The 23,915-nt window shown below is 47.7% G+C and overlaps 1 protein-coding gene across 1 annotated transcript in view; it reads right to left on the reverse strand.

The window, feature by feature from the left end:
• The window catches only part of LOC126427957 (basic salivary proline-rich protein 2-like), a 42,629-nt gene that overhangs the window by 13,080 nt on the left and 5,634 nt on the right, over positions 1-23,915 (reverse strand). Inside the window, exon 2 of the mRNA XM_050089845.1 lies at positions 380-563. Within this exon, the coding sequence (XP_049945802.1) occupies positions 380-563 (184 nt within the window). The remainder of the gene's footprint in view (positions 1-379; positions 564-23,915) is intronic.

Here is a 23,915-nt window from a genome sequence, read left to right on the forward strand (position 1 = left end):
AGACGATAATAATAATACAGCAGAGATGCTGAGTCACAGGTAGGCGCACAACGAAAAGACTCCCAAAGGGCGATGGGGGGGGGGGGGGGGGGCATAGAGCCATAGAGCCATACCGCACCTGTACTAAGTTGGGCTTCCATTGGATACCCATAGAAAGTGCCTCTAATGTAAAACATCGGCATCCTTTGCTCCTGGCTCTGTTCTGCTGGGAAAAAGGCAGAAAGTCAATTATTCATCCACACAGAGATTTCACTTTTACAGTTAATAATATTGCCTTGGACATGTACAGTGTATGAATTATCTCCGAATCATATTCGTTTCTATTCTTAAGGTTTTGCCTGCTTCCTGTTGTTTGGCACATTCTGTCCAGGATGTCTACCGCCCTTGCTCTCTTCCTGGCCTTCACAGCTTGTTCACATGTCTCATTGATACAACTCTTCTTAGTTAGCTTTTTGTCTCCTTGAATTTCTTCACCTGCTTTAGTTACAGAGGTCCTTATTTCTTCCCGTCGTTTGTTAACAATTATTTCATCAGCGTTGTCTGATGAATTGCTGTGCAACTGGCTAAAAGCAGTAGGCCACTGTTCACAATTACAAAACCTTTAATATCCATTCCTGACTTCTTACTTGCTCACACTTCTCGTGTGCTCGCACTTCACAGGTGGTAAACTTCCCGTTAAACGTTTGTTGTAGGATCAGTGTCGTACGAATTTGGCCATCGACTGTGCTATTTATTACAATATCCACAAAAACTGTTTAGAACTTCGGTTTTTACAAGTGGTTACATCAGACGATTAAACAGTAGCAGGCACTAACATAAAGAAAACCCTCTATGACATCTGCAACATTTCTCACACAGCACAAATACGTGACATGGACTGAAACCACGCAACGCCACACCACCCCCCCCCCCCAGGGGGTCCACAACTCTTTTGTGGACACGTGCGTAGCGAGCACGGGACCCCGAGCTAATGTGGCCCTCCTTCCTTTTCCGGGCTGCATACCTTCCCTTCCCTTTCCGCATCCCTCCCCGTCCCCCATCTTCGCCCCCCCCCCTCACCTCTGTCTCTTTCCTTCCTTTCTCCCCCTCTGGGAGTATGGTTTGTGCCTACGTCCGGAGACGGACGCTCGAAACTGTTCCAAATTCCTTGCTCTTACACTTGCCAGTCCTCGTCCTTCCTCTGTCCTTCTCTTTTCCTTCCCTCTTCTCCTTGCCCTTCTCTCCGCTACGGCGTTTGAGACCCCCTCTTCTTTCCTTTCCCTTTCCCTTCTTTCCTCCCTGTGCGTGTCTGAAGGCCGACCCACGCACTTCCATGCGTAGCCGGTGACGGGGTAACGCGTAATTCCCCGCCCCGGGTAGACAGGTAGGACACGTACGTACCCCCTGGTAACGGCCAGGCCCAGGGAGGGGTGATTACCCGAGCTGATACCTTCCGAAAGTGCTGATTGGTCCCTCCGTCCGTTTGTCGGGAGGTGTGACCTGAGGTGTGAACAATCACCTAAGGCGGGTGTGCCCTCGGCGAGGGCCCCCACAAGGGAGGAGCGCGCCATCGGAGACGCCGGTAATCATGGGGGATTCTTCCGCAATGGTTTCCTCACCTTCCACTATGTCTGCTCACAAACGTAAGTTCACTGAGTCTCAGCCACAGACTGTTCTTCCATCGTTGCCACAGTTCCTTGTTGTTTCTCGGTCTGACGAAGGTCACGACTTTTCCACGGTCAACCCTTTCATTATACAGAAAGGTGTCGACGCAATTGCGGGTCCTGTAAAGTCTTGTTCCAGATTACGGAACGGCACCCTGTTGTTCGAAACCCACAGTGCCCTCCAGGCTCAAAAATTGCTGCGTACTTCTCTGCTCCACACCTTCCCTGTCCGGGTGGAACCGCACCGTACCTTAAATTCCTCGCGTGGAGTCGTTTATACGCGCTCCCTCGATGGATTGTCTGACGAAGAAATTCAGCATTACCTGTCTGACCATCGGGTTATGAAAAGGGTTGATTCGAACATCATTCCAACCCGCACTGTCTTCTTGACATTTGACAAAGTTCAACTCCCATCAAAAATCAAAGCAGGCTATGAGATAATTTCCGTTCGCCCTTATGTCCCAAACCCTACGCGTTGCTATCGATGTCAGCGGTTCAATCATACCAGCCAGTCCTGTTCCAATCCGGCCAAATGTGTTACTTGTGGCAAGGATGCCCATGAGGGTGCTTGTCCACCTCCATCCCCTCGCTGCATCAACTGTATGGGTGACCACGCTGCCTCCTCTCGAGATTGCCCTGTTTTTAAGGACGAAAAGCTGATCCAGGAAATAAGAGTGAAGGAAAAGGTGTCGACCTTTGCTGCTCGAAAGTTACTCGCCAGTCGACAGCCCACCGTGCCTCAGAAAGGTAAATACAGCGCTGTCCTTGCTTCTCCTCGACCAACAAAGGAGGCGGCCACGCAGACTTGCGACTTCACCTTTAGTACCACGGTCGTCAGATCGGCCAGCGCAAAGATCGCCCGTTCAACCTCACCTCTTTCGCCTGCCCACTCTATGGCTCACCCTTCGTCGGGTTCTGCTAAATCTCGAGCCCAAAAGTCAGACGCCAAGTCTTCAAAAAAAGAGCATTCTCGTGAAGAGTTTTTACGTACTGCAACTTCACAACCATCGGTTCCTCAATCATCTAAACATATCTCCAAGAAGGCTACGAAGAAACACAGTTCCTCTCCTTCTCCGCCAAGGCGTGTCCCATCTACAGCACCACCTGGCGGAAATCGCCCTCGGCCATCTTCTGTGTCGCCGAGGCGCACTGCTGGTGGCCGGTCAACTGGCCGATCGTTGGTGGCAGGAGCTGCTCCTGACCAACCTATGGATCAGGATCTTCTGCCTTCGACTGAATGCCATTCCATGCTGTCGGTCGCAAGCTCTGAGCAGTCGTTGAGTTGACAGCACCCTTGGTGACGTTCCTCCAATATCTGTTCACCCTATGTCCATTATCCACTGGAATATCCGCGGCATTCGCGCCAATCGGGAGGAATTGTCGATCCTCTTACGATCCTACTCGCCGGTCATCTTCTGTCTTCAGGAAACAAAGCTGCGTCCCCATGACCGCTTTGTTCTCCCTCATTTTCAGTCCGTCCGATATGACCTCCCCTCTGTTGAAGGCACTCCAGCCCATGGAGGACTCATGATTCTGCTCCATGATACTCTCCATTATCACCCAATCCCCTTAAACACTTCCTTCCAAGCTGTCGCCGTCCGTCTTTCCCTTTCTGGATACACGTTCTCTCTTTGTACGGTATACATTCCATCGTCTACACCAATGGCACGAGCTGATCTCCTTCATCTTCTTGATCAGCTTCCACCCCCCTATTTGCTGGTTGGGGACTTCAATGCCCACCACCCGCTTTGGGGATCTCCACATCCTTGTCCACGTGGCTCACTATTGCTAGACGTCTTCCACCAAGCGGATCTAGTCTGCCTCAACACTGGGGTCCCCACATTTTTGTCTGCCTCCACGGCAAATTTATCTCATTTGGACCTTGCGGTCGGTACTGTTCCGCTAGCTCGGCGCTTCGAATGGTTCGCCCTTGATGATACACACTCGAGTGACCACTTTCCATGTGTTCTTCGACTGCAGCCTCAACTGCCATATATGCGCTCGCGTCGCTGGAAGTTTGCCCAAGCCGATTGGACACTTTTTTCGTCTCTAGCGACATTCGATGACCGTCGCTTTCCCAGCGTCGACGATGAGGTCACACATTTTACCGACGTTATTCTCACAGCTGCGGAACGTTCAATACCACGCACCTCCGAATTGCCCCGGCGCCCTCCAGTTCCTTGGTGGAACGAGGCATGCCGTGACGCAATACGTGAGCGGCGACGTGCTCTTCGCATTTTCCGTCATCATCCAACTTTGGCCAACTGTATCCGATATAAGCAGCTCCGTGCGCGATGCCGTCGCGTCGTCCGCGATAGCAAGAAGGCAAGCTGGAAATACTTTATTAGCTCATTTAACACCTTCACTCCCTCCTCGGAAGTTTGGAGTCGGCTTCGACGGTTCTCAGGCGCGCCTAGTTTCTCCCCGGTCTCTGGGCTCACTGTCGCGCATGATACCTTAGTGGACCCCGTCGCAATTTCTAACTCATTGGGTCAGCACTTTGCTGAGATTTCGAGCTCTTCAAATTACCCGCCAGCGTTTCTCCCGAAGAAACGTGCAGCGGAAGTGCGACCTCTTGCTTTCTCCTCTCACAATCGCGAAAGCTACAATACTGTTTTCTCCATGCGCGAACTCCAACATGCACTCTCTTCTTCTCGCTCCTCCGCCCCAGGACCGGATGGTATCCATGTCCAAATGTTGCTGCATTTATCAACCCATAGCCTGCGTTACCTCCTTCGCCTTTATAATCGAATTTGGACCGACAATACCTTTCCCAGGCGATGGCGGGAAGCTATTGTCGTTCCCGTTCCGAAACCTGGAAAGGACAAACATCTCCCCTCTAGCTATCGCCCCATTTCTCTCACGAGTAGTGTCTGTAAGGTTTTGGAGCGTATGGTGAATTACCGTTTAGCTTGGTGGCTGGAGTCCCGCAGTCTTTTAACACCAGCCCAATGCGGATTCCGAAAGCATCGTTCTGCCGTTGACCATCTTGTTGCTCTCTCCACTTATATCATGAACAATTTTCTCCGGAAACGCCAAACGGTAGCAATATTTTTTGATCTGGAGAGAGCATACGATACCTGTTGGAGGAGAGGCATTCTCCGCACACTGTTCTCTTGGGGCTTTCGAGGCCGGCTGCCCCTTTCTCTTCGCGAATTTATGGCAGAGCGCACATTTAGGGTGCGGGTGAACACTACTCTCTCCCGTACTTTCTCCCAAGAAAACGGGGTACCCCAGGGCTCCGTGCTGAGTGTTGTACTGTTTGCCATCGCCATTAATCCAATTATGGATTGTCTCCTTCCTGATGTCTCGGGCTCCCTCTTTGTGGACGATTTTGCGATCTACTACAGCTCTCAACGGACCAGCCTTCTTGATAGACGTCTTCAAGGATGTCTCGATCGCCTCCACTCGTGGAGCATCGAAACCGGCTTCCGTTTCTCACCCAGTAAGACCGTTTGTGTTAATTTTTGGCGACGTAAGGAGTTTCTTCCGCCCTCCTTACATCTAGGTCCTGTCAACCTTCCGTTTTCCGACGTCGCTAAATTCTTGGGTCTTATGTTTGACAGAAAACTGTGCTGGTCCTCCCACGTTTCCTATCTTTCGGCTCGCTGTCTGCGTTCGCTTAACGCCCTCCGTGTCCTGAATGGTACCTCTTGGGGAGCGGACCGAGTGGTCCTTCTCCGCCTCTATCGCGCCTTAGTGCGCTCGAAATTGGATTATGGAAGCATAGTCTACTCCTCTGCTCGGCCGTCTATTCTTCGGCGTCTCGACTCTATCCACCACCGTGGATTACGTTTAGTATCTGGAGCTTTTTACACCAGCCCTGTGGAAAGCCTTTATGCTGAGACTGCTGAACCTCCGCTGTCCAATCGGCGGGCAGTCCTTCTGAGTCGTTATGCTAGCCATCTGTCTTCCATGCCTGCTAATCCAGCGCATGACCTTTTTTTCGACGCCTCCTTTGATGTCGGGTATGCAGGCCGCTCCTCCTCCCTACTGCCCCCGGGAGTCCGCTTCCGTCAACTGCTCCATTCTCTTTCCTTCCGCTTTCCTAAAACCTTCTTGACAACTTGGGGCACAGCACCGCCTTGGCTCCGTCCCCAGAGACCTATGTCAATTTCCCAAGGATGGTACCCCTACACTTGTTTACCGTCGGGCATTTGCTGCTCTATGTGCACAAATGACGGATGCCACATTTATTTACACCGATGGCTCGAAAACATTGTTAGGTATAGGGAGTGCCTATCTTGTTGGCGACACCCCAAATAACTTTCGGCTTCCCGACCAGTGTTCGGTTTATACTGCGGAGCTTTACGCTGTTCTCCAGGCTGTCCACTACATCCGCCGCCATCAGCGGATACAGTACGTAATCTGCTCAGATTCTCTCAGCTCTCTCCTAAGTCTCCAAGCTCTTTACCCTGTGCACCCTCTGGTCCACCGGATTCAGGACTGTCTGCGCTTGCTCCACCTGGGGGGCGTCTCAGTGGCGTTCCTCTGGCTCCCGGGACACGCTGGTATCTGTGGAAATGAGGCGGCCGATATAGCGGCCAAGGCTGCAGTCTCTCTTCCTCGGCCAGCTATTCAGTCTCTTCCGTTTACCGATCTACGGAGCGTTTTATGCCGCCAAGCTGCTCATTTATGGCATGCGCATTGGTCAACACTTCCCCACAATAAATTGCGGGAAGTGAAAGCCCTTCCTTGCGCTTGGACCTCTTCCTCCCGAACGCGTCGTCGGGAGGAGGTAATTTTAGCTCGACTCCGGATAGGGCACTGTCTTTTTAGTCATCGACATCTTTTAAGCAGTGATCCTCCCCCACTCTGTCCCCACTGCTCTCAGCTGTGGACGGTCAGACACCTTTTAATTGAATGCCCCTATTTTAATCCGTTACGCTCCCGTCTACAGCTATCGCCTGATCTATCGTCGATTTTAGCAGATGACACGCGCTCAGCTGACCGCGTTCTACAGTTTATTAGTGACAGTGAAATGACGTCAGTCATTTGAAGCTTTTTTTGGGGGACAACCAACCCCTTTCTATAGTGGATTTTTAAGCATTCCTTCTGCCTTTAGTTACTCAAATTTTATGATTTTGTTCCCATTGCTGCTGATTTTAAATTTCGTTTTTTTCCTGTTTTCTATGTCACGGGCTGGGCGCTAATGACCATAGAAGTTTTGCGCCCTAAAACCACAAACAAAACAAAAAAAAAAAAAAACGCAACGCCACTGAATAAAAGTATTACTCCGGCCATAATTTTGAACTTCGATATAAAGATATGTAAGACCTTCGTCTGTAATGTCGCTGGTAACCCATCACTTCAGACGGACATGAAGTACTTAAATAGTAGAAAAGCCTGCGGCTGTGTTGGAATCGATGTCGTTTAATCTGGCTACCAGTTCGCTTGGTATCTAGTCATCCTCAGGCCCTAAGAGTAACTTGCCATTCACAACACATGAACGGTTGTGAATGGCAGTTAAAGCTTGAGACCTGAAGATGACACCATTTGTCAAAACTGGTAGCAAAATAGAAGACGTGGATTCCAATTCAGCCGCTCGTTCATCGTTACTGAAGTTCACTGTAGTAGTGTAAGGGCGAACTTCAATGGCAAGGTGTCGATACATGAAGAAAGGCCAGGGGTCAGCAGTTTTTGATGTCAGTGGCACCCAATTCCACGCTAGTTTCCAACGTCAGACATTCATTGTGAACTAATTTCACCAGAGTGCGTATTGTGAACTTTTCATTTTCGACAACTGACACAAAAATGAACTGGAAAAGGCACTAATACACATCTGCTACATTATATGGAGAAAAGTAAAGAACAAAAACATATTACTAACTTAATTTTATAGCAGCACAAAATGAATGTCATATCTATAATAAAGCATAAATTCCATTTATGAATTACTATACTCAGTCAGTAGAGAAAATTGCTCTAATTGGACATTTTTCTTTTTAAGATAGCAGTTGCACATGGGTAGCTGATGCTTGTACCATCTCTTGCGTTAATGATTTTTTGGTTTATGGAAAATAAATTCTCTAATTTTTTATAAAGGGGGAAAAAAGCGATGAAATCAAAGACACACTCGTATTATGAAGCTGTTAAAATGACCAGACTAGGGAGAATGTAATTCATGATACAAAGAAATATGGAGAAAGGTAATATTAGAAATTAACTTTCGGAATATTAATAGGATTCTCAGGTTAAAAAAAAATGAACGGCGAAGGTCGTTACTAAGATTAGTTCTAGGCAAGTTCCTTGATTCAGCACACAACCTAATGAAACAAAAATACTCATATACCATGAAACAGATACATGAGAGCAGCTGATGAAGTGGTCAACAAATTGTATGACACGAGCAGTCTTAAATGATAAGTGAATAATATTTGAGGCAATAGGATCATTTGTCATACTGCACTCACAAATCAGACGACATATCAATAGTAGTTTTACACGACCCCAATATCAACAACAGGCACATAAGTTAAACTTGATAGCAACTGGGACACTGAAAAGTCATAGGTACTGCTTTTAAGCTGGGGCAACATGACTGTGTGGTGGAAAACGTAGAATCTGGGACAGGGAGGTCATATCACGAGGCAAGTGTGCGATTTATGAGCACCGTGTATGTGATCCTACGTAGGCACCATAACTGATGCCATGGGGGATTCAGATGACAGCTTGCCGGATTTACGTTACTGCCTCCAGGACAGACTGAAGTTTCTTGTGGCACTTTCCAGCACAGACAGATCTAGGATTGTACAAGTTAGGATAAGAATCTGCCACCAAACCACACAAGGCTCTAACACACACACTACCTACCTATTTCTATGGTCTGTTACCTTTCAGAGCTTTTTCATTCTTTTCCGTCAAGTTCCCTAGACTGAAAATATTCCAGCTTGTAATTTCAGGCACCCGTACTGGGATTTGGCAAGATCACTTCACAACTCGAATTTAGCATCAGGCAGCTCTAATTCCAGTCTGTTGACACGACGCTACAGATGTAATGAAGCGTTAACAATAGAACATAAAAGTATGTGCATGTGTTAATTTAATTCGTATCTTCCAATTTTCCCTCTGTATTTTTCCGCATATGCACGAATGCAACATCGTAACTAAGTATTATCAAAAACTCAATGAATTCCGTTTGTCAGTAGTCGCCTTCACTCGTATATATTTCTATTGTGCCAGAATCAGATATACAAGAAAATGTCCAATGCTCTTTCCCAGAGACTTGTAGTTCCTTCAAAGTAAGATATATAACCTTAGACATACTTACCACTGTTACTTGACATATGGCCTAGCTTACACAAGGCCCCACTTTTAGTTCGAATTGAATTTTGTTTCGGTCTTGATTTTATTTTTGTTATTGGGAATGTTCTTCGATTTTCATTGCATTGAATCAACACAAAAAATGAAAAAATAAGTATATATGTTCACTATATTACAAATTACATGCACTAAAAGAAGATATTGAAAGAAAATGTAGGTATAAAATACCTCAGCCACTATGTAGTTACAAAACTGAAAAATTTTAACAGGCCCAAAATGTTATGGTTGACACCACAGTAAAATGTAATTTTTGTCTAACCGTTATATATTTACAATCTGTATAGTGATTGTTAAATAAAACTTAGTCGTTCTATATTTTTCTGTAGTGTTGTTTGAAAATGGTGTAGAGGTGTGGCTAGAGGCGAGATGCTGAGAAATGTGGCCAGTCAGGTGTTGCCAACTAAGCAGCAGACATGATCACACAGTGCGCCCACAGAGAAGAGAAGACAGCCGACGATTACAATACGAAAATTGTTAAGAGTGGCGATAGCGCTCTTCGTGGATCATTTCAATGGTTCACATAAAATGCTTAACACAGTTCTAATAGGCAGTGCTATTTAGGTCAGAGTATGCAAAGGCTGTCTGCCCCAGGTGTCCTAACATCAGCTGTCAGGCAGGCTCGCATGCACAAGGCCGGGTGAGTCGCCGAGACAGATTGACTAACATGGGATATGCATATGCATGTCTCGAGCCCTGTGTGTACACTTCAACACGGTGAAAAAGCTGGAAGCTTTTAAACATCTACGAAACAAACTCACATCACTGAAACGATACTACTAATGACACTGAATTTCGGATCCACTGAGCCTTCGAGATTTCGCGAATTCCGATGTTAACAGCTCCATGTTGAACAAATTACCAAACGTGTCTGAAGACTACACGATCCAGTGCTAACAGTTTATGGCATTTTTGAGTAATTTTTCAAACAAACCGTCATTACATCGTCAATCGTTCAAATAACGACGTACCAAAGTGGAGAGATGCTCTTCATTAAACTTTGTGCTGCGCCACGTAACACTTATACCATCCTTCAGAGTTTCAGTGCGCGCCACTCGGGTGGCATGATCTGGATAAGAAACTTCCTGGCAGATTAAAGCTGTGTGCCGGACCGAGACTCGAACTCGGGACCTTTGCCTTCCATGGGCAAGTCCTGTACCATCTCGGCTACCCAGGCACGACTCAAGACCCATCCTCGCAGCTTCAAATCCGCCAGTACCTCGTCTTCTACCTTCCAAACTTCACAGAAGCTATCTTGCAGAGTGAAATTCGATTGTGGAAATATCCTCCAGGCTGTGGCTACAATATCGTTTCTTCCAGGAGTGCTAGTTTTGAAAGATCTGCAGGAGAGCGTCAGTGAAGTTAGGAGGGTAGGAGAGGAGTTACTGGCAGAAGTAACGCAGCGAGGACGGGTTCTGCTTGGGTAGCTCAGATGGTAGAAAACTTGCCCGCGTAGGGCGAAGATGCCGAGTTAGTGTCGGTCGGGCACACGGTTTTAGTCTGCCAGGAAGTTTCATATCAGTGCACACTCCGCTGCAGAGTGAAAATATCGTTCTGGAGCTTGTTTTTTTGCTTTCCTCGCATTGCGTGGCCAAGGGAGGAAAGATATTTAGGTCAATTTCAGGTTGTTGGCCTTTGTCCAGAGTCCCGGTGTTCCAAGGACAGGCACAGAGTAACCTCTCTTTTCGGAAGTATTGTCAGTGTAGACAAAGTAGATGTCAGGACGTCTTCCATATTTTAAGAAAAATTGTGCCTTGACCCAATCGGCAGCGTAACCAAATTTCTTAAAAGCTGTTTCTGGCGCATCCACGATGTAATGCGTTAACTTCAGTGGGACTAACACTGCACTTCAGGTGAGCCAATTTGGAGGAATTCCTAGCTACTCATTTTGCTATAGTGATGTGATAGGTCACAAAACATGGTTGCAGCAAGCTTTATTGTTTTGATTTGGGATTATCTACATCACTTCATATAGTAGGTCCTGTATCCAGACGATATAGTAGATTGCTCATAAATAAATGAAGGTAAATGTTTCCATTACCTTCAAGAAGTTTGCTAGAGTATGTGATGAGGGCCCGGACTTGGCACACAGTTTCGTGTGGGGCGAAAGCCGGCTTGGTGTACATCCGAACAATCCTGGTTAGCAATTCGCGTTCCAGAATTCTATAGAAGGGGGCGATGAAGTTAGTTTGAGAACGTTGCTGGAGCGTGCCTGTAAAAGTCAGTACAGCACTTCAACACTAAAGGCAAAGGTCCTGAGTTGTAGTATCTCCTGTACACACCTTTCTTCCGACAGGAAGATGTCACACGTCTTGTCAGCAAAGAATAAATTCTCTCGATAACCTCAGGGTATATGCTTCTTTGGTGTTACGGTAACTGCACTCACGATGCTGATGGCTTTATTGGCAGATAGAGGAATTGAGCTGAGGCATTCTAGGTTTTACAGGAAATCAGTCCAACTAGCTGTTACTAGGTTCCCTTTGGACAGAGGAATTCACATTACCAATGGGATAGTTCCCCCGATTTCTACTGCACCAGGTAGTACTGAATATGAGGGGAATCTGGCAATTTAGTTGTGACAAAGCGATGGTATTCCGTCAGCACTGACAGAACAGATGTTTGTGTCGTGCTCTAGATCCAAGCTGCTTAAATGAAGGCAGTGCAGTCTTCAGCATTGAATACAATACTGCCTACTTAAGGAAAGCTGCATAGATGGTACCAGTGAATTGATAACGTCATTGCATGTGGTGGCAGTTGCTACGAAGACAGTGTGGGGTCAGTATGTTTGAAGAACACGTCAGCCAAGGGAAGAGGTCGTAGACACTAGTTAGGGTTACTTACCCAATTTTGGTGGTAACTTAATAGTGTAGTGAGTTGGTTAGCAGGTAAGTATTTCTATTCTAGTCGCTTTGACTACTCGGTAGGCATGCTGTTCTTCACCCCACCAATATCATATCACAGTATTTTGTCCTCTAGTGCGTAGCTGATGGGTTACCTGCACGACTTCACTGCAGGACGGGACATGGTTGCTTCTCAACAGTATGTTCTGTAGAATTCCTCTAACACTGTCGTTGTTCATCTGACACAAATAGCTGCCCCCTTTTTCCTAGATACGTGCCCCTGTAACTGTACTGGTGAGTCATTCTTTGTTTCATAAGGTCTTCACATACATTGATACAGACAGCTATTGTCTAGTAGGCAGGTGTGTTGCTTTCCTAACACCATGCGGGGGTCACATGTAGGAATCTTTCAGGTATCACCTACAGATGTGAAGTCACATCTAGCCCGGAAACAGCTGTTAATTGTGAAACTCGCAAGCTTCATCTTACCTTAGGCAAGGTGTCGTATCACATGCTGCTCAGCAGAATAGAATGAGTGTTTAACATTTTTAAATGTTCGGATAATAAGTTGCCATCTCTTTATCTAAGAATAGATAATGAATGCAGCTAGCCTCTATCTCTATCTATTGTCTTGTCTGTATAGACGTGTATCTGTTGCCTTTCAGATCCCTTCACCTTCACACACAAATCTATACAGTAAAGTAAGGCCCTCCCAGTTCTTGGCTGATCCTTTATAAGACAGGCGAAAAATTAAAGGAGAGAAAGAGAGAGTGAATCAAAATAGAGGTAATACTAATAATCCTCCATTAGTCTATGTACAGTTTTTAATAAAATTTTTCATTACGTGAAATCAGCCAAATAGAATCTTTAGTGGAGTCCTTGGTAATCGGCGGCTGGCTTGCTGTAAGAGAGCTCTGACAGTAATAATAAATGTAAACACTGCAGTCAGTCGGGAGAATCAATCGCATGGACAGTTTGTTCCTTTTACGAAAGATTTCGAATTCCAGATGTGTACGAAGCCTTTTTGGACGATTTAACACACTCAGTGATTGCAGGCTCTCTTCGACACAGCTGAAACTTCCCCACTAATTACAGGGCCAACGTGGTCATCAAATGATACAGAAAAAACTCATTCGTTCATTCACTCCACACAAAAAGTCACAAACCTTATTTATGGAGGAAATCCTGTATTAAATCCATCTCCATTACATGTCCAGATCTCCGGTGATTCCACGTCTTAATTTTCCGTTTACAGTCTCTTTCTCTTCAAACAAACCGCTAGCGGCACAAATGTTAATTGGCTCGCTTTAGCGAGAAGAAAAGCAGAATATGTATCTCTCAGAAACACGTCAATCCCTCAACAGATACTCCAGAACCTGTCCTCCTTACCACTCCAACCACCATGGAGAATGCATATATGCATCTGTTATTTCAAAGAATAAACGCACTAGAAAATACTTTGGCGTCGACGAGCTGTCGCCGCATATATTACGAGAAAATCAGATCAGATAACTTTCCCAAAGTGAGTGAATGTGGATGGTTTGACTGAAAATGATTGTGTGGTCGAGGGTATTTTCTGTGGGGACATTACAAGTGGTGGGGGACAATGGTGCAGTTTACTTTTGGAGTAATATTCCACAACCTTTTAAGGTCAGTGGGAACGAAATTACAAAGTTACAGAGCAGCATACTGAGCAGTGACAGGTTAAGTAACTGTCAGCATTTCACATGTGTGACACCAAATGAATGAGTTTTGTTCAGAGACAATGGAGTCTTTGATAGCAAAAAATCAGAAATGTACTGAGCAGCACTGGCAAATCGTTTAGCCAGCTTTGAACACTTGAAACAGGAGGTTTTTGTACTTCTTTTACAGAAGCGTCCACTCACTTCACGAAGCAGTGAAGTCCGGGGAAGAAATCACGTGGTTCAGAAGATTGTCCTGTATGATGTCATAGTGTACAGAAACAAACTAACCCCCCTGCAGGTCCGGGGTAAGAATAGGCCCGAGGTATTCCTGCCTGTCGTACAAGGCAACTAAAAGGAGTTTCAACCGTTTCGGCCTTCCATGTGATGGTCCCCCTTGGGGTTTGACCTCCATTTTTCAAAATTCTACAGAAGTACGAGCCTTTTGGGGAAGGATACATTACGTGGTGTACCACTGGTCCTAAGTGCACTAAGATCTTGGCACTCAACAATGCACCGGCGTTGTAACCATACCCACTATTCCTCAAATTGGGCCTAAACGCCTGATGGGTTGTCCAAGGTACGCCCATAGTGCATCTCCATCTGCCCCAGCGAACATGATGGACTTTCCATGGCACCAGAAATCCAGCACGGTAGCCAGCCCGTTGTGGTGGGGTCGTCATGTACCCTCTAGGTTGTAGCCCCCTGACAACACACGGATCGTACTGCCGATACCTGAGCTGCACCCTCCCCACGTCGGCCAAGGAGTAGATGCCCGTCTCCTTGGGGCATCAGGACTCCCGGCAATGGTCATCCTGCCAGGTGGCCCTTGCTGCGACTGAGTGGCGCCCGTGGGGAGAGCCCCTGGTCGGAGTGGGTGGTATTGGGGGCGGACGTTTCGCAGATGAAACGTCAACACGTATCAGGTCGCTCTGCGGCCGAGTCTTTCAAAAGAAAAGGTACCGTTTCTAGTTCTGGTTCTCCTGCCCTTTCCCCCTTGGCCACTCCCTGGGAGGAGGGACAGGCCAGCCGGCTTGGGGCGAAGTACTTCCCCCGCTATTTGTTCTGTTCTCGAACCGATGGGGGGACGTTCGCCACCTCCAAGCCCATGTTCTTTGTTCAGCACATCGAGGACATCTTTGGGGAAATTGAGGCTCTCAGCAAGATGCGTTCAGGGTCCGTTCTTATCAAGACCACCTCCGCCACACAGTCGGCAGCGCTCCAGGCGTGCGACCGCCTAGGGGACATCCCAGTGTCCATTGTCCCGCATCTGGCACTAAATAGGACGCAGGGGGTTATTTTTCATCGTGACCTCATGCTACAATCTGATGAGGAGCTCAGGGCCAACCTGGAGCGCCGAGGCGTGCATTTCGTCTGGCGAGTCCAGCGCGGCCCCAAAGACCGTCGCATCGACACCGGGGCCTTTATCCTCGCCTTCGAGGGGGACGTTCTCCCAGAGAAGGTAAAGGTGATGTGCTACCGGTGCGACGTGCGACCTTATGTCCCGCCTCCTATGCGCTGTTTTAGGTGTTTGCGCTTTGGGCACATGTCGTCACGGTGTGAGGCTGAGCCCCTTTGTGGCGATTGTGGACGTCCTCTTCGTGAGGAACATCCATGCACCCCACCACCTCAATGCATTAATTGCCCTGGCCTCCACTCGCCTAGATCCTCAGACTGCCTCGCATATCAGAAGGAGAAGATACAAGTACTCAAAACTTTGGATCGGCTCTCTTATTCTGAGGCCAGGAAGAAGTATGACCGCCTCCATCCCGTGCCGTTGACCACTTCGTTTGCCTCAGTTGTGTCCACTCCTTCCGCGGTATCCTCACCCCCTATCCTGTTCCCCCTCCACCTCGTCCGCCCATCAGGGGGCTCTGCCTCCGCCTCCCAAATCCTTCCCTTCCAAATCCTCCTCCCCCATGGCCCCCGCCCCCTCCGCCCCAGGGGCCACCCTCCTCCTCCTCCTCCTCCTCCTCCTCCTCCTCCTCCTCCTCCTCCTCCTCCTCCTCCTCCTCCTCCTCTCACCCTGCCACCTGAGAAGCGATCCTCTTCTCAGGCGTCTATTGGGGAAACGTTCTGTACCCCAGCTTCCGAGGTCCGGCGTTCCAAAACGGACCCCGCGCGTGAGGACCTTCTTCGGGTCCAGCCCACCATCCCTGTGCCTTCTCGGCTTTCCAAGAAGACCTCAAAGAAGTAGTCTCTATCCCCCTCTCCACCCCGGCGCGGTTCGTCTGACGCTCCATCCGTGAGTCGCTGCTCCCGGCCATCCTCAGTTTCGCCGGGACGCTCTGCTGCCAGGCGCTCAGCTGGCCTCTCGTCGACAAATGATGCTGCCCCTCCTACACAACCAGGGACAGCGGCCGCAGCTGGCGACGAGTCGATGGAACCGGATCCGCCTCCCGTCGGTTGTAGCGTTGTTCCCTCGCAACCTGGCCCTCCATGGCCGTCGAGGTGACCAGCTCTTCCCCCGTCTCGTTCCCCCAACTTTTTGACTAGCGATGGCGTTGTTTCATTGGAACATAAGTGGTATTCGATCTAATCGGGAGGAATTACAACTGCTGCTCCGCCTGCACTGTCCGCTCGTCCTTGGTCTCCAGGAAACAGTTGCGCCCGACTGACCGTATTGCCTTTACCCACTATACCTCGGAGTGGTATGACCTCACCCCTGTGGACGGTACCCCAGCTCATGGTGGGGTCATGTTGCTCGTTCGGGACGATGTCTCTTACCGTCCCATCCAATTGACCACCCCACTCCAAGCAATAGCTGTCCGCATTACTCTTTCTGCTTTTACTTTTTCAGTTTGTACCATCTACACTCCACCGTCATCTGCTGTTAGTCGGGCTGACATGATGCACCTGATCGTTCAGCTTCAACCCGCCGTTTTTATTGTTTGGCGACTTCAATGGCCATCATCCCCTTTGGGGCTCTCCTGCATCCTGTCAAAGAGGCTCGCTCTTGGCGGATGTCTTCAACCATCTCAATCTTGTCTGTCTCAATACCGGCGCCCCGACTTTCCTCTCGGACTCTACTCATACCTACTCCCACTTGAACCTCTCGATCTGTTCTACCACTCTTGCCCGTCGGTTCGAGTGGTATGTCCTTTCTGACACCTATTCAAGTGACCACTTCCCCTGTGTCGTTCGTCTCCTGCACAACACCCCATCCCCACGTCCTTCGCGCTGGAACATACCGAAAGCTGACTGGGGACTTTACTCCTCCCTGGCGACTTTTTCGGACCACGATTTTCTCAGTTGTGACAGTCAGGTCGAATACCTCATGGCTGTTATCATCAATGCTGCCGAACGTTCCATTCCTTGTACTACCTCTTGTTCACGTCACGTTTCCGTCCCCTGGTGGAACGAGGCTTGTAGGGACGCTATCCGTGCTCGACGACGTGCTTTACGCACCTTTCGCCGCCATCCTACGTTGGCGAATTGTATTGAATACAAACGACTCCGAGCGCAATGCCGTAGAGTCATCAAAGACAGCAAAAAAGCTTGTTGGGCCTCTGTCACCAGCTCCTTTAACAGGTTTACTCCCTCTTCCGTCGTTTGGGGTGGCCTGCGCCAGCTGTCGGGCATTAAGGCCGACTCCTCGGTACCTGGCCCGACCTCAGGTAATGAGGTGCTTGTTGATCCTGTGGCTGTCTCCAACGCCTTTGGCCGCTTTTTCGCGGAGGTTTCAAGCTCCGCCCATTACCTCCCTGCCTTCAGTCCCAGGAAAGAGGCTGAAGAGGCTCGGCGACCTTCCTTCAACTCGCTGAATCTGGAAACTTATAATGCGCCCTTTACTATGCGGGAACTCGAACGTGGGCTTGCACTGTCCCGGTCCTCTGCTCCGGGGCCAGATGCCATTCACGTTCAGATGCTGGCACACCTTTCTCCGGCGGGCAAAAGCTTCCTTCTTCGTACCTACAATCGCGTCTGGACTGAAGGTCAGGTTCCCATGCGTTGGCGTGACACCGTCGTTGTTCCTATACCCAAACCCGGGAAGGATACACACCTTCCTTCTAGTTACCGCCCCATTTCTCTTACAAGCTGAAACTGTAAGGTGATGGAGTGCATGGTTAATGCTCGGTTAGTCTGGATTCTTGAATCTCGACGACTACTTACTAGTGTCCAATGTGGCTTTCGTCGCCGCCGCTCCGCTGTTGACCACCTTGTGACCTTGTGACCTTGTGACCTTGTCGACATTCATCATGAACAACTTTTTGCGAAGGCGCCAAACGGTAGCCGTGTTCTTCGACTTGGAGAAGGCTTATGATACCTGTTGGAGAGGAGGTATCCTCCGTACTATGCACAAGTGGGGCCTACGCGGTCGCCTGCCCCCTTTTCATTGATACCTTTTTTAACAGATCGAAAGTTTAGGGTACGTGTGGGTTCCGTGTTGTCCGACGTCTTCCTCCAGGAGAACGGAGTGCCTCAGGGCTCCATCTTGAGCGTAGCCCTTTTTGCCATTGCGATCAATCCAATTATGGATTGTATTCCACCTGTCTCAGGCTCTCTTTGTCGATGACTTCGTGATATACTGCAGTGCCCAGAGAACATGCCTCCTGGAGCGCTGCCTTCAGCGTTGTCTAGACAGCCTCTACTCATGGAGCGTGGCAAATGGCTTCCGGTTCTCTGAAGAGAAGACGGTTTGTATCAACTTTCGGCGATATAAAGCGTTCCTTCCGCCATCCTTACATTTCGGTCCCGTTGTTCTCCCATTCGTGGAAACAACAAAGTTTCTAGGGCTCACGTTGGACAGGAAACTGTTGGTCTCCATATGTCTCTGATTTGGCGGCCTGTTGTACTCGTTCCATTAATGTCCTCAGAGTTCTTAGCGGTTCATCTTGAGGAGCGGATCGGACTGTCCTGCTTCGCTTGTATCAGTCGATCAGTCCATTGTCCGATCGAAGCTGGATTATGGGAGCTTCGTCTACTCGTCCGCTCGGCCATCCCTCTTACGCCAGCTCAACTCCATCCACCATCGGGGGATACGTCTTGCGACCGGAGCCTTCTACACTAGTTCTGTCGAGAGCCTTTATGCTGAAGCTGCCGAATTACCATTGACCTACCGGCGCGACGTACTGCTGTGTCGGTATGCCAGCCGGCTGTTGTCTATGCCCGACCACCCCTCTTACCAGTCCTTCTTCGCCGATTCTCTCGACCGTCAGTACGGGTTGTATGTGTCTGCCCTGCTGCCCCCAGGAGTCCGCTTCCGTCGCCTGCTTCGACAATTGGATTTTGCCCTCCCTACCACCTTCAGAGAGGGTGAGAGCCAGACACCACCTTGGCTCCGGGCTCAGGTTCATATTTATCTCGACCTCAGCTCCCTCCCGAAGGAGGGTACTCCGGCTGCAGTGTATTGCTCACGGTTTGTCGAACTTCGTGCTAGACTTGCCGGTCACACCTTTATTTACACCGATGGCTCCAAAACTGACGGTGTCGGCTGTGCCTTTGTCGTCGGGGCCGCCACCTTTAAATACCGGCTCCTCGACCAATGTTCGAGCTTTACGGCCGAGCTTTTTGCTCTCCATCAGGCCGTTCAGTATGCCCGCCGCCACTGCCATTCATCGTATGTATTCTGCTCTGACTCACTCAGTGCTCTTCAGAGCCTTGGAGCTCCCTATCCGGTCCACCCCTTAAATCAACGGATACAGCAGTCCCTCCATTCTTTCGCTGATAATGGTGGTTCTGTCAGCTTTCTGTGGGTTCCCGGACATGTAGGAGTGCCTGGGAATGAGGCTGCGGATGCTGCAGCTAAGGCTGCAGTCCTCCTGCCTCGGCCAGCCTCCCATTGTGTCCCGTCATCTGACGTTCGTGGGGATGTATGTAAGAGGCTTGTGTCGTTGTGGTGGGATGCTTGGTCATCCCTCCAAGGAAACAAGCTCCGGGCAGTTAAACCGCTCCCAACTGCTTGGACAACCTCCTCCCGACCATCTCGGCGAGAGGAGGTCCTTCTGACCAGGTTGCGGATTGGGCATTGCCGGTTTAGCCACCACTACCTGCTCTCCGGTGACCCAGCCCCGCAGTGCCCTTGTGGTCAGGCATTAACAGTGCGCCATGTTTTATTGTCGTGTCCCCGCTTTAGTCAATCTCGTTGTCCTGTCCCTGCCATCTACTTTACCAGATATTTTAGCTGATGACGCTCGAGCAGCTGCTCGTATTCTGCGTTTTATAACTTTAACTGGCTTGTCCAAAGACATTTAACCTTTTTAATTATTTTATCTGCATCTTTGTCAGGTCCTTCTGGTATCCCCCCCATCCCCTTGAGTTTTACCAGATTCCATGTGCTCTACCAACAGTGCCTGGGCGCTAATGACCTCAGCAGTTGAGCACCCTTAAACCCAACCAAAAACAATAAAAAAAATAGATGTAAGACATTTCTTACCTGCATATTATACCTTCAGATACAGGTTCTTCCATCGTAAGTTGACTTCTATATTGGCTTTGGTGCATCTTTGGCAGAAGTCAGAACCGCTAACTAGAACCTGACGATGTATCTTGATGCTGCTAGTATATAAGTTCTGAGTTACACAAATACAATGTGATTATGAAGTAAAAAGACAATCTTCATCATAAAATTATATAGATCTTCACATACTTCAGTGCACCTCAGTTGGTATTTGGTGCAAAGCATGCCATTATGTATATACAGCTTCATATGTGGATGGATAAATTGTGTGCCACATTTTGTGAGACGTGGAGCATATTTTTAATAACGGCCAATAGTGCAAATTGAAATAGCATTGTCATACTTACGAGTACTCTAAACAGTACAAAAGTTATATGCTACTCTGGTGTTGGTATGCTCTTCATATTGCTTGATAAAAGCATGGTAGTCTAAAATGGCCAATAGCACACTTAGTCAATGATAAATGTATAGCCTACAACATTGTTTACTTCTATGGAGCATTTGAAGACTGTGGAATCACATGTAACAAATGATAACCAAACTGAATAAGCGATAGATAAAAAATTGTTAGCCCAGATGATGCAATTGCAATGGAGGGTGTGTTAACGAGATTCTAAATGACATTATTTATACTTTTCTGTTTTGAGAAAACATCACTTCCTCTGTAATGTGGAAACACATCGGAACTTTCGAAAAAAGTTCCCTCTGTTCTATAACCTATGTATTACAAAGTTTACACAGGGTGGTCCCGAATTCATGGTACAAACTTTAATGGTAGGTGCAGGACATTGTAACAAGGATATATTGTATAGGAATGTATAGTCCCAGGTGACGCGGTGAGGCGTAAACAGGGGAAATAACGGCCGAAAGGAAAACGAAAGATTTTATTGAAATCGTTGTTGACAAGTGTCATGTTTACAGTAAGTGTTCAAAATTGCGTCCACCATGAGCGATACATGCTTGACAGCGTCGGTGCAGCGATTGGCGTACACGTTCAAAGATGCCTGGTATTTCACGCACACCTGCAGCAGCTACAGATATGCGAGCAACGAGATCCTCATCTGAGTCAACTGGAGTCTCATAAACAAGACTCTTAAGATGTCCCCATAAAAAGTAATCGAGGCAAGAGAAATCAGGAGATCGGGGTGGCCAAGGGACTGGTCCACCACGCCCAATCCATCTAGCACCAAACGTGGCATTCAGGTACTTCCGTACAGCAGTGCTGAAGTGTGCTGGCGCTCCATCGTGCTGAAACCACATGCGGTTACGAATGGCGAGCGGAACATCTTGCAGCAGTTCTGGTAACACTTCTTGCAGAAAAATAAGATAGCTTTCGCCACAGAGTCGCGTGGGTAGTATGTATGGCCCAATCAAAAAGTCGTTCACAATACCAGCCCACACATTAATACCGAAACGTTGTTGATACGCATGTGGACGCGTTGCATGTGGATTATCTGTTGCCCACACATGGGAATTGTGCGCATTAAAGACACCCTCGCGTGAAAATGTCGCTTTATCTGTAAATAGCACATGACCTACGAAATCCGGCTGCAACGCACATTGCTGCAACAACCACTGGCAGAAGTTCACGCGAAGAGGATAATCTGCCGGATTCAATGCTTGTACTTTTTGAAAATGGAAGGGGTGTAAGCGATTTTCATTTAACACTCTGCATACAGTCTGATGACTCACATGTACGTCACGCGCAACAGTTCTTGTGCTTGACTCGGGTCTATCAGCCACTATGTTCAAGATGCGTTCTTCCAGTCTTGGAGTGCGTACAGCTCTTAATCGACCAGCGTCATGTCTGTTGACGTCGAACGTACCTGTTTCACAAAGTTGACGATGTAACCGTTGAAAAATTCTATGATCCGGCATTCGTCGATTAGGATACTCCGCGCGTACATTCGTAACGCAGCTCTGGCGTTACCATTTGCACGGCCGTACATGTAATGCATGTCTGCTTTTTCTGCATACGTAAAGTCACCCATCGTCTACGGCAGCACAATTGTGAATGGCGCTTGTCCCTACTGCGATACATCATGTTCATCTACTGCCCTCTACCGGCAGTGACACCAACCGATCACTCCATTTCTCTTTCCCCTGTTTACGCCTCACCGCGTCACCTGCGACTATACATTCCTATACAATAAATCCTTGTTACAATGTCCTGTACCTACCATTAAAGTTTGTACCATGAATTCGGGACCACCCTGTATATTCTGCCTTGTTTGAAGTCAGTTGTTATCCAAACATGGATGGACTACCACGATGACAATATGTCTTTGTACATAATATTTCAACTGATGGAAAAACATTAGCTCCAAAACGTCAACTTTGTGCAAAACATGCAGTGTGTTAGTGCTATATGATGCTTTTGTATGCTTACACATTGTCTAAAATACATTTAGTATTCAAAGATTGTAAAATCTCAATGGAACGATTGTACTTTAGTTCTGAGGAATATTATCGTCTGTATTATGACCAGATCAAACATCATGCATAATTATTTCAACTATTATTAAAATGAGGAAAATACTTTGTCAAGTAGTTCCAATTTTTAGGCAGCAATAGCGTTTGTGTAGCAGGTGTTTATACACAACTTTCAATGTCTAATTGAATGTTACATGTAACAAGTGTCTGTTAAGCGTCTCCATGTTGTAAACATTACAGTTATTGAATAACAATGTTGTTTCTGTTAACCTTATTTGTTATGCACGGACAGAAAACGCTGTTACTACACTAAAAAACCATGTAAGCAAGCTGTGATACTTGTAGTCCAACACTCAATACAAGACTGTTTCTTCTCTCTGTGTCTGTCATATATGAGCTTTCAAAAGATAACCACATGTATGACTGCTCTGAAACTACTTCCACTTATTCGCACACTTCTGTGTTTCTTTCCTATCGGCCTCTCTTGGCCAACGCTTGATTTCTTAGACCCCGTTGGTATTAGGTTGCGAGGCCCGAGGGTGTCATTCATTTCCTTTCTCTAACCTTACAGGCCATAGCAGAGGACGGCCTCCAGAGACGTGGCGAAGCCAGCCCTCCTAGCTGTGCAAAACGGAAGACAAAATGTGGTCCTCCAATCTGTGGGTTATATGACAAGGCTGGTAATTTACCTGTGCAAGAATCTTGGTATTCACAAGCTTCAGAACAATCCCGGACATCAAGGCTGACGAAAGGATGGTGAGAACAGATGAGGCTATAATGGATGTGTAGACAGCTGTGTTCCTCCGATCAATCACCCACAACTACTCTCACTTGGGAACAATGTGACCTGCAGTTGGGACGTTCCTCTGCAACAAAAGTGATTTATGTGAGATACGGAAAGCACACAAAAGCGTAACTTTTGCTGATCTTCGAAGTATCATCGCCAGAAGACTCAGTTGGGAATAATGGAAAATGGTAACACCTTGTTGGAGCCATTACTACAGAGAGTATTCTGGAGAGAAGCACAGCACATACGCACTGAACTGAGATACGTAAACAAATGAGATAGAGGTTGGTGTTCCACAATGCCTGTGACGTTATGCACTGGGTTCGATCTTCCTGAGGGACAGAATGAATGTAGTGCGGTTTGCACCAAATGTGAAGAGAAGACTGAAGTGAAAGTGACGAAACACTGGGGGACCGATGCCGAAATTGAGGCACCAGTGTACTTCGTTCCAAAACACACTTCAGTACACAGCCTCTTAGAAAATGGTGTTCCAGAGTTGTCAGTCATCCTAGACCACACGGACGTCTGCATTAATAGTCTTCATTTGTATTTTGGTGATGATTACGAGGAGAAATAGGACTGAATCTGAAGATGGTTCTGCACCTTTGTTAATAGAAAGACATGATGTCCAGTCAGCTCGACTAAAGGCATAAAATATCTCCACCTGCAGTGTTTCATTGTGAAGGTACATAAGTTGCCTGTAGGCCAACATAGTTCCACAAAAGTGTTAAATCTGTGATAAATAAGCTCTACCTGCCAACCAGCCAGGACACTAATTCCTGTCCATGTACTTGGTTCACCTTTGCTGAA

Source organism: Schistocerca serialis, chromosome 12, assembly GCF_023864345.2.
Source record: "Schistocerca serialis cubense isolate TAMUIC-IGC-003099 chromosome 12, iqSchSeri2.2, whole genome shotgun sequence".
In the NCBI taxonomy this organism is placed as follows: Eukaryota; Metazoa; Arthropoda; class Insecta; order Orthoptera; family Acrididae; genus Schistocerca; species Schistocerca serialis.